At 43.2% G+C, this 12,032-nt stretch overlaps 1 protein-coding gene across 4 annotated transcripts in view; it reads right to left on the reverse strand.

Annotated features, from left to right (window-relative positions):
• The window catches only part of C1QTNF7 (C1q and TNF related 7), an 85,837-nt gene that overhangs the window by 5,126 nt on the left and 68,679 nt on the right, over positions 1 to 12,032 (reverse strand). For 2 of the 4 annotated variants that reach the window (XM_045019143.1, XM_045019144.1), the window contains one exon: positions 271 to 516. In XM_045019143.1, coding sequence (XP_044875078.1) covers positions 271 to 508 — 238 coding nt within the window. In that variant the 5' untranslated portion in view covers positions 509 to 516. Of the gene's footprint in view, positions 1 to 270; positions 517 to 1,499; positions 1,633 to 6,456; positions 6,581 to 12,032 lie in introns of those variants that run through there. The other 2 variants (XM_045019142.1, XM_045019145.1) reach the window with 2 other exon arrangements.

A 12,032-nucleotide genomic window follows, 5' to 3' on the forward strand; every position in this document is an offset into this window, starting at 1 on the left:
CTGTGAAAAATAATAATAAATAATAATAATAATGACATTTCACCCTGGAGATTCAATGTTCTTGTTTTATGGGTTTAAATCTGCTATAATTCGTCATTTTTTGTTACATACATAACACCAGTATCTTACATTTATATTTGCTAATATTTTATGCTCAGGAAGTCACTGATAAATAAAACTTAAAAAAATACAGTAAGTTCCAGGAGAAGATCCTGGGTGGTTGGTTTCTTTGTTTTGTTTTTTTCATTAGTTAGCACAAATATTCAATACCTGCATTCCCTTTTTCACCCCTTTCTCCTTTCCTGCCATCTCTACCATCTCTTCCTGGAAGACCAATACGCCCATGAGGGCCTGGTGATCCATTAGCTCCGGGGGGACCTGCAGGGCCCGGCAAGCCAGGAATGCTACAAATATATCTCGCGTAGTAATTTTCTCCTTTGAGCTGGTTGTGAAGAGATTGTCCACTTGTATAGATGGCAAAACTTGTAACGTAAAGCAATGCAAACATCCTTGGCTCTGGAAAAAATACATATGTACAGACCATGAATGCATATCTTGTCATTCAAGCCTTCAGCTTGTTTTTATTTAGATTATAGGCATATATACTTCACACTTTTAAAATCCTAAATATAATATGGATTGAGCCAATGCAGAACAGCACACTGAACTAGCACTGCTGTGGTGGCCCCATCAGTTTCTGCAGAATTTAAAGATTTCATTTAATTTTCAAGCCTTCTTTTATGTAAAGAAAATCTTCCAAATCTGAATTGACGCAATGTGTCACACAGACTACAGACAGATAAAAACAATATCCTTAAAAGAGATGTGAAGTCAGTTAAGAGAATGGGAAATTAGAGTTAAATTCTCATGTTTACAGTACAGTTAACTAATTCACTATGATAATTGAGGAAGAATCAGCCAGTTACCCTGGGGTTGTGAGTCAAGTCTGACTGTTCACACTTTTCTCCAGTCTGGTTCTGAATGTGATACAAACTGATATACATTGCATAGTCTCCCAACATGCTTTCACAAGAGTATTCTGTTTTACTAGTTGTCTGTCTTCATGATTAAATAATCAGAGATTTTTAAAGTTGTGCTTTTTGGTTTTATAATATACTATATGATGAAAGAAGAAACAGCTTACAATAGTAACCTGCTGCCATACAACAATGTCCTAAATCAGTGTTACCCATGATTGACTGGCCTGAAACTAGTATGAGTTGTGATTCTGGAAGTAAAGTTGTAGTTTTCTATTTCAGTGTCCAGATCAGCGTATTTATATGGAATTATCCATCTCTGCAGTGCTAATTTACAACTTACAAGAAAATCAGTCTACTACCGGTAGTTTCAGGCAAAAAAAAAAAAAAAGGAAATGGAATGACAGAATCAAATAAATCCATTTATATGGTATCTACGGCTTTATTATAAGGAAATACATACTTAGGCAAATTGCACAAAGACTCAGACTACTTTCCCAGAGAAATCCACATCTCACTCACCTGTCTCCACAATATCTAGGCACCCTGTTGGACACACTAGTTTGTCATGCGATAATTTGTAAAACCAGAGCCATTTATAGTCCTCTATAATTCATCAGTTTTCCTTTGGTGTGTAGCAGGCCCAGATCAGCTCAGTTGGGAAAAAAAGGTTTTTCACTGGGTCACCACATAACTACAAATTTTACTACAGGTCATAGTTATTTTACCAAATATAAAATGAAACGGAATGGCAATGGAGAGAGAGAGAGAGAGAAAGAGAATATGGTCAGGTGTTAGTGGAGACTGATAAAAGAACCAAACACATGTTTTTTGAGCAAAAGAGAAATGCTCCAGATCCCTTATGGCTATTGTGTCTCTTGATTGTCATACACAATCCCGTATCAAAAATGGCAAGGAGACTATACTAATAACTTTATTGAAATTTGATGGGCACCTACAGTATGGGTCAACAGCCACTGCAGACACAGTAGATCTCTAACAATCAGGTTAACAGATAGGTGCTTATTGCAAGAGCAATACGTGACAACTGCTGATGGTAATTAGCAACCAACATTTGAGACTTTGGATTAAATTTTGTTCTGATTTCATAGAATCATAGAATATCAGGGTTGGAAGGGACCTCAGGAGGTCATCTAGTCCAACCCCCTGCTCAAAGCAGGACCAATTCCCAACTTTATACCACTTGCAGCCCTACTGAAGTTACCAGAATCATACAGGGTCTAAATCATGGGAAAATATGACCCTTTGCATTTAAGAGCACGGTTCACTGATTATGGGTGGGCTTTCTTTTATGTTTGAGAGCAGCTGGATAAAAAGGAACAACTCCGCTTGTCCAATTCCCAGAGATACATGACCAATGCATCCTCAGCATGTAGAACTTAAGAAGCCCATGAGATGACCGAGTGGTGGCTTTGGGAGTGCATGCACAGCAACTAGAGAGCACGAGGGTAAAAAAAAAAGCAGTTACAGAATAGCAAATGAGTATTTGGGGAAAGTACAAATAATCATGTGTGTAATGAACTGGCTACTTTGTATGTATGCTACTGCTCTGTACTGGATGGAATCAGAACTGGTTAACTGTGTATTAGTCCCTTTACTGTTGACAGCTAATAGAGAGACTCAACTTTAGTTTAAGTGCTTGATACTTGTAATTTTGGAAGGAACACGGAATGACTAAAATGTTTGATCACAGCTGTTTCACTGGAGTGCTAAAATTGGAACTAAATCCCTGAGCTATAAGATGCACTTCACTTTTCATATCTGGTATCCCTCTTCCAAGAAACACATATTTGTCAATAATTTAGATTAGGAAATGATGTCAGTGATCTATGCCAAATAATTTCTCTTCCATCAAGGAAACAAACTTCAGAAGTCCACTCTTCTGCACATCTTCGAAGCCAGAACAATTGTAACCTTTGGGTGGGCTAGAGTTCACTTCATTTCCTATCTCCAATACCTTGGGGGAGGGGGAATCCCCAACTCCCATAGAAAGTAGCTAGAGACCCAAAGTTCAGTCTCTAACGATTTTCAGCAAGGACTGCACAGGGTCAACCTCCCCACATTCAAGTCCCAAAAGGAACTAAAGAAATGAATTTAATTAAACAACTTTATAAAATCTTATTGTTAGGCCTGAATAAAGATGTAGCACAAAACCAGTTGTGCCAACCTGACTAAAATCAGGCTAGCAGAGGTTTCTGGGAAAACCCAGAGTGAAATACTGACAGGCAGAATTGTCTCACAAAGCCCTGGGAAAGAGCAAGATAAGTGAGGGGGCTGATGCCAGCTGTGTTGTGTTAAGACACAGTGTTTGAAGGACCGATAAGAAACACAAGCATCTCACAGTTCTGACTAACTCCCTGGTTTAGTGTTCGGTGTGTTTTTAACTCCCTCACATTCCTAACCTTTGGCGCTTGTTGAGATATTAATAATATAATGCTGTAGAGACTAGGCATGCGTATATATTAAAAGGTGTCTAATTTCTAGTTGTTAGACAAAGGGGGTGGATTGCTTAAGTAAATGATTTATGACGTAATAAAACTGCCTATATAAGCTATACTAAGCTATAAAGGGGGGGCTGGTTCTTTTCGGATACGAGCTGTTCTTTACTGATACGTGCACTTATCAATAAAGAACTTTTGATCGGACCTTGCTGGTGTTGCCTGGTCTCTCTGCGGTCAGACAACGAACTTCGCTGTTGGGGTTCGAGTCCCCGACATCTTTGGCGACTCCGCCGGGACTTTGTCTGACTCTCCGGCGGGGGATCAGACTTTGAGGCAACGCAGCGCGCATCCTCTGATTTAGAGGAGCCTTGCCTGGTAATCTGATCTCTGCGTCGGCGATAAGGCGAGTTCTGTGAACCAGCTGAAGCTCGTAGAAATCCAGCAACATCCACCTACCCGTTGAGTAGGGTTAAGGTTGCCTGGGTTAGAGTCCCAGTGCAGATTGTCGGGGTTAGAGTCCCTGACAACTTAGGTCTGGGTTAGAGTCCCAGTCCAGGTCTGGGTTAGAGTCCCAGTCCAGGTTTGCACAGGATCCAAGTAGTCTGGGTTAGAGTCCCAGCCTGGGTTTGAGTCCCAGTCCAGGTGTTCGAGTCCCCTGGAGAGGTAAGTGAGCGCTCGACGCGGGAGGTGGGGGTTAGAGTCCCTTTACCTTGACGCGGGGAAGAGGGGTTAGAGTCCCCTTACAAAATGGAACAAGTTGGCAGTAAGTGTCTGGGGGACGCCCCATTGTCTCTAATACTTAAAGATTGAAAGAAGATTTCTGGAACCAGGTAGCTTTTGGAGCTGTATGTTTAAAGCTGTATGGAGAGCTCTTGTAAAAATCCCCCAGCATATGCCCCAGAGCCACACTGGGAGGAAGACTGTCCGTGGGGACGTCTGTCTCTCTTGGGCTCACGCCATCTGAATTTATTGACTGTGCAGCAAGATATGATGCATCGTGGTAATAGGAAATAATGGCCTTGGTGTGTGTGTGTGTGTGTGTGTGGAAAATGGGGGAGGGACAGTCTAAATATTCCACCTCACCCCCTAAGGGTACCCCAGCATGTTACATGTACGTACATTATGGTCTTAAAACCTGCAGGTATTTAAAGAATTGGAATCTTTACACGCGTGAAAACCTATCTAAACAATGCCCATTAGAAGGTACCTTCAATCTAGATAAGATCATATATCTCAAAGGAGCTTTTAATCACCAAAGTAAAGCCTCTGACACAGTGTGAGCAATTTGTCTAGGAACGGGTTAATTTGAAATTCAGCTTGCCTTGGTGAAACTGGAGAAGCCACGGGCTGGAATCTGAACTGAACTCTCTAAAAGAGACACTGCAGGAGATTCCAGGGTGTAAAAAACAGCTCTCCCAAGAGCAGAAGCATGTTGGAAATTCTGGACAAGCTGTATACAGGATAATCTCCCGTCTGCCTATTCCCCTTCTCTGAACGTTATACAGACGTGGTCAGTTTGGACATGTGTGAGTATTAAAGTGGCTTAAGGGTTAAAGTATTCATGTTCTTCCTGAGTAATGTGGGAGCGTTCCCAACACTCTTCATTGTTGTTTTATTATTTTTAATTAAGCTTTAAAATTTGATTATATGGTGTGTTCCCCCAACGTCCTGCAGTAGATGAATTGGTAACAAATTTGTCACAGTTTGGTGAGCAATTGAGAATAGGGGAGCCCTATAGAATTTACACCATCTATCTGTTTTACCCTTGTTTTGTGTTTCTTTTGTTTGGTACTTTTGGTGTTATATGTTGAGGATTGCATGATTAAAGGTGAGCCTACTCTCAGCTGCAGTAAGTCTGAGAACTGGAGAGGGGTTTAGCATTTTTCTCTCCACCCTGGTTGACCGGAAGGGTGGCAGGTGGATCTGCCCCCAGTCGTAGCAGGACTGGGCAATAGAGTAGTTGGAGAAAAGGGACGAGATGTGTACTTGATAACTAGAATTGAGCAATTAAGAGCATGGATCATGAACCGGGCGGCAACTCAAACCTGCGCCAGGGCAAGTTGCAGGCCTTGAGACAGGATTTCCAGTTAGAAAAGGAAGCCCTGGCTAAGCACGTACCAGTCCTTCAGGGACTTGTTAAAATTTAACCATTTGTGCTCAGCATACGCCGTAACAGCAGTGTGTTTGCTACAAGAGGAAATTGAATAGTTCAACGCCAGTGGGCCATGTGTTTTGCCCAGGTGGCAAGTCTCACAGGGGAGGACTCGAGTAGTTTTGTGAGTAGAAATGTTTTAGGGAAAGGACCAGAAGGGTGGGGGCTACTTAAAAAGCCCACCCTCCTAGCTAACTGGTAGTGCAATAAAAAAAAAAAAAAAGGATCGGGCAGGCGGCCAGGCAACAGACAGAGAGCTTGGAGAACAGGTTGGAATCTTATGATAAACAAATAATCTAATTTGTACAGCATGACATGGCTATTTTATAATCCACAGACATTACCTTCACAGTTATACATACACATAAATAAAGAAAAACTAAAATCTGAACAGTTCAGTCCCCACAGCAATACAGTGAGAAGAAACTGAAAGTTCCCAAATGCATAGGTTTTGTTCATCTAACTCGGTTAGAGTCTTTGATCACCAAATCTATATAGTCTGCTGAGTCTAAAACAACATCCACTTGCTTGTAGGAATCTCTTCCTCTGCTGAAATCACTGCTAGCCAGTCAACTAACTGATTAACCAATCACTCAGTTAAGTGTATAGATTTGAAGAAAACCCTGTTACAATAAAATACAAGACTGAGAATATCAAAATAGAAATGACTCTTTCCCCATTACTACATTTAAAGAAAAAATGGTGACTTGGACTAGCTGAGACAATTTAACTAGAACAGTTTGGCTAAAATCAAAACATTCAAAGCATACAATTAAAATAGAAGTTTTTTTCCCCTCCCAGTTTCCCCTTGCTATAATTATCATTGCCCATGCTTCCCTGCTGGAGGGTTAACAATATCACTAACCTGCTGCAAAATCTTTCAGAGTTAGGGACAACAGCCTGCTTCCTGCTCCTGGGCTCAGCGCCCACACAGGGCACATGGCCTTTTGCAAAGCAACTGCCCTGATGCTTGCCATCATTGAGCCTGACTCCAGCAACCTATTGGAGCAGACCCAAAATGACCACACTCACACCCACTTCCAGAAGCTTCTGGATGCGGAGTGCTTAATCTGCCTAGCAACAATGACCCAGACACAGCTCACTCCTACCTTTTCTTAAAGAGATCTCTCCCTATTAGGTATGTGGGTTACACAAGCACTCACTGTTACTGATAATGGGAGTGATATGAATGCAATTCTCCTAATTTCAACAAGTAACATTTCAATATGTGCATTGTTTATTATGGTATGGTTCTGGAGCCAGATCCACTAAGTAGAGCTAAAGAACAAGACTAAGTATTTGCTGGTGGGTACAGTGTGCTCTGAAAGAATGAGACATATTTTCATCAGTTCTAAAATACAATAATTAGTGCACTGCTATTGGAAATCAGAGTAGCAGACTTATCTTTCTCATCGCCATTAGAATCCTAGTATTACCATCACCCCCACACTGTGTGCAATGCCTAGAGATCATCTGGGCCTTGTAGCATTATATATTATAAAATAAGGCTGTTCCAATCCTAACGTTTTGTTACAAACTATTAAAATTACAGACCTGACTTTCAGAGATCCCCCGCAGATCACTTTTGCACTACCCTAATGTGCAGAGCTCTGGATCTTCATTTAAGGCCTGATCCAAAGGACTCTTTCCATCAGCTTCAATGGGCTTTCTTTGCATCAAGCCTTTAGAAATAATCTCACTACATACTGTATTTTCATTATAGTCAACTAATATTATTTTAACTTTTTAGGATCAGAATAGTAAGAATTGTAGCAAATTTCCCTAATGTGAGTTTGTTCTGCAGGTGATGTGATCCTCTGCCCTTGCCCAGTTGAAGAGACCTTAATGCTAAAATGCACCAATTATCACTGATTTAAAAGCAAAATTTCCATTTGAGACTTATCCTGAATCTCTTGAAAATAAAGTTTGTATTATTAGACACAGGTTATTCTGGCTGTATCCCTAATTTTGCCCTCCCTAGCCTTTTTAGTTAAATTCCAGAGTATACACACATTTAAGGAGGTAAAATACTTCTGACCTCTCTTGTTTTTAAATTGTGTATGCGGAGAAAGCACAGATGATAATAACTAACATCTGAGGCTCCATATAATCTGCAGCCCTGACTTCTGTGGCTTAATTGCTGAATTTTATAACATTACATAGTGGCTCTTAGTTAAATAAATAATCCAAACAGTCCAGCATTTTATAGGTTATTTATTTGTATGTTGATTCCAATGCAAATCTTAATTATGAAATATTTTTCAATGTATTGTTGTGGTTACTACCTTGTTGAAACTGATGGGTATGAATGTGCTCTTCATTTAAGATAGCTGTAAGAGATGTTTAAGGAGCCTGACCTAAAAAAAGCCATAATGGAGTCTGCTCAAAAACTAGCACCATGTGGGCAGAGGTTTTTGACTAGGTATTGTTTGTTCGGGGTTGTGTGTGAGGGTAAAACAAGCTGGAGGGCAGACATAAATTGAGAGATTATAATAGATTCCTTCATGGGCTGAGGGCCAAAGGATTAGCACACTTAGTGCCCCCTCCTGGTGGGTCACTCTTACAGTCCTGGTCATCCTCTACTCAGCACGGGTCTACACTTAAAATCAGAGGCGGATTTACAATGAAACACACAGTGCCCTGGCATGGGGCCCCCACTACAGGGGGCCCCAGGGCCGGGCAGCCCAGCATCATCCAGCACCCCTTGCAGGGGAGACTGCTGCGGGGGCAGAAGCTGTGGGGGAGACCAGGGAGGGAGCCATGCTGGAGGCGCAGCATGCGGTGTGCTCTCCCAGCTGGTTAGCTGGGCTTCTGCTGGCTCCCAGGACTCCTGCAGCAAGCTGGCGCTGGTGGCCCCGCACGCCACAGCAGGCAGCCAGGTGAGGCAGGCAGGTGAGGGGCCGGCTGGGGGTGTGCTGTAGGGGAGGCGTGCATGCTCCCCTGGTGGGGCGTCCATCCGCGCCTGTCCTGCTGCCCTGTTTCTCTGGATGCCGGGAAGCACAGGTGCAGTCCCTGGCATGCACTGCTGCTGATGGCCCCTGGACTCCTGCACCCCCCATCCCCATCCCCACCCTGAGCACCAAACGGGAGCTCCTGCACCCCACATCCCCACCTGCACCCCTTGCACCAAAGAGAAGCTGCCCCAGGTAAGCACTCCATACCCCAACCATCTGCCCCAGCCCTGAGCTTTCTCCCACACACTAACTCCTGGCCAGATCCCACACCCCAACCACCAGTGCACCCTAACTCCCTCCCAGCCCCCAGACACCAACCCTGAGCCCCCACCCACATCCTAACTCCCTCCCAGCCCCCACGCCCAAACCCTGAGCCCCCTCCCACATCCTAACTCCCTCCCAGCCCCCACGCCCAAACCCTGAGCCCCCTCCCACATCCTAACTCCTGGCCAGACCCCACACCCCAACTCCCAGTGGGCTCCTGCACCCTAACTCCCTCCCAGATCCCACACCCAAACTCCCAGCAGGCTCCCACATCCTAACTCCCTCCCAGCCCCCACGCCCAAACCCTGAGCCCCCTCCCACATCCTAACTCCTGGCCAGACCCCACACCCCAATGTTTTTTTAAGTTTTTTTTATAAAGCGCTCTTATCCAAAGCACGTTACAATAGTTAGCTAACAGTACAAACAATATTTGGAAAGATCATTAGGTGGTCTGCCGAGACCCTTAGCAATTTTCATGTGGTCTGTGGAAAAAAGTTAGACTACAAAAACAATCAAGATACCTCACTTTATTTTCATATACTTCCTATTACTTATAATATGGGACGAGGATGAAGAAAAAAAGAATGAAAAACAGAGATGGGGGAGATAAGAGAGAATGTTCTTTTTCTTGGCTGGGTCCGAGGAGGGGCCGCAAAAATGAAGCTGAGCACAGGGCCCCACTAACTCTAAATCCGCCACTGCTTAAAATGCTGCAGCGGCGCAGCTGTAGCACTTCAGTGAAGACACTATCAGCCCCAAAGGAGAACGTCTCTGGTTGGCACAGTTAATCCACCTCTGCAAGAGGCAGTAGCTATGTTGCTAGGAGAAGCCCTCCTGTTGACATAGCGCTGTCTATACCGGGGGTTAGGGCAGTCTAACCATGCTGCACAGGGGGGTGGATGCAGTTATACATATGTAAGTTTATAGTGCAGACCAGGCCTCAGAGGCATAGTGATGAGTACAGGTGGCTTGAGCCCCTCCAGTAGTGGGAGCAGTGGAAGGAGCCACTCCACCAGGCTCTGACATAGGGCCCTAGGAGGCACTCCAAAAGTGCCCTCTGAGTTACCCTTCCTGGGTCAGCTCCTACCGCTGCTTTCCTCTCTCAGCTTCCAGCCCCAGATAAGGTGGGAAGAAAAGGAAAAGGTAACCAAATCATCACCCCAACCAGACTCAGCATATAGTCCTATTCCCTCAAAGAGGCTTCTCCAGCCCCTTTGTCAGGAGCCTTCAGGGTAGGTTTGTCCTCCTTCCCTGCCTGGCCCCTTCTGAGCTGGGTTGCTCCCTTTTCAAACCCTTCTCCAGCTGAAGCATGGTCTGAAGGGGCAGGACTACTGGGCCCAGTAGTGTTCTTTAACCCCTTTCATCCCAGTGTGGTGTTTGTATACCCCATCATACAGACACAGGAACAGACAAACAAGCAAGACTTAGAGACGGACAGTTTGGACAAGCATGCAAGCATGGTGTATGACCCTCAAAGAATCTAGAGAGGGGGCTTCTGAGTCTCATGCTGACTGAAGAGGTTTGGGTTGTAAGCAAAGAAATTCTCTACTTTTGGCTTTGCTTCCTCCTGCATTTGGAGAAGCAGGACTTTGTACATTCCTAGTAAATAAACAGGATTGCATCAAAGAAAATACCAGACTCTTTTGTCAATTTCTACTCTTGTAGAGATATTAAAGAAGGTTTATATTAAACATGGTTTATATGAGAAATGACTTATTGTTAATTGATGCCTCATAACTAAAGGTTTATGTTAAAAGTAAATTTGTGATTCTAACCTGCAAGCCACCAGCTGTGTCTGTGTGAAGCCTGCTCAAAGAAATACTTTGTATAAAACTTGTTAAACATTAATTAACTCTAAGTAAGCCAAAACAGTAGCTATTATAGTGTATAAATAGAGACCCCCACCCTCTGTAAGTTTTCATCTCACTTTATCTTTGATTGTTAAAAGACAGGGAGTCTCACATAAATTGGTAACACCCCAAAAAGCAAAGAGACAGTGAAATAGATGGGATTAAGATAGAGAATGTATGTGACTGAATGGTTAGGAAGTTACCAGTCTGAAGAATTCAGTGTTGGCTGAAGAAGGTGTCAAGTGGGATCAACCAGATGACCCACCACACCTCAAAGGAAGGAAAAACAAGTATCTGACAGAATGGAGCCAGCCATCTGCTGATTGATTTAGCAACAGCAGAATGAGGCAACTCCTATGAACTAACATAGGGAAAAATCCCTATAAAACTGGACTCTAAAGACTGAGGACTTTGAGTCTATGGTTCTGATACCAACCTCCAGGAGCATCAGATGCATCTGACACAGACTCGGCTCCATCCTCATGACCAAGATACCTGGCCAGTAACTTGGCATGAGCAACATCTAGGCTGGTAACTATAACATCTATACAGAACCTGAATGAATGATTGTGTGGATGAATGTGTGTGTGTGTGTGTATAAGGAATAAGTAGTAATGGAAACAAGTAGGAAAACATTGTCTTTTGTTTTGTTATGGTATTTACAATAAATGTGGCATCTTTGCCTTATCCCTCTTAATAAGATCCTGCTGGTTTTTTTTATTATATTGGTACAACACTCTCAGCTGGAATACCCTCAGGGTCCTGAACACTGATTATTCACTCAGGTCAAAAGGGATTAACAGTATTTTACACTGCCCACAAATTGTGTGTGTCACAAAATTTTTGCATAGGCATTGCTGTTCTGCATTATAGAATATGTTGGAATAGAAAATTGGATGTTTGGACAAGATACAGTTGAGGATTCTGGCAGTTTAGCATTCTAGCTTTCAAGAGACAGCAGAAGTGTGATGATCTCTATCTGGGCATGCACTGACAATTGAACCAGGGACCTACACTGCTGAAAGCATAAGACTCTATAGCTATAGGATCCAGACTCCAGAGCAGGGCACTGTAACAGACTTGCATGCTCTATGGATCAGGCACAGTGGGAAATGTGCAATACACACAGACCAGTAGATTATAGAAGCTTTCATTTTCTCTTCACTTCCTTCTTGTGTAATAAGGGGAGACGTGACCTGAAACTTTTTGGATAGAATGAACTTTTGTTTCCCACCCCAATAATGCCCCACTATCCCCAAAGATATCTGCCACTGAAGACAACAGATAAGCACGGTAGATGAATCTTTCTGAGAAAGTGATCCGTAATGGCACAGTTAACAATGTTGACATTTAAACTCTCATCCCATGCTTCA

This window comes from Mauremys mutica, chromosome 5 (genome assembly GCF_020497125.1).
Source record: "Mauremys mutica isolate MM-2020 ecotype Southern chromosome 5, ASM2049712v1, whole genome shotgun sequence".
In the NCBI taxonomy this organism is placed as follows: Eukaryota; Metazoa; Chordata; order Testudines; family Geoemydidae; genus Mauremys; species Mauremys mutica.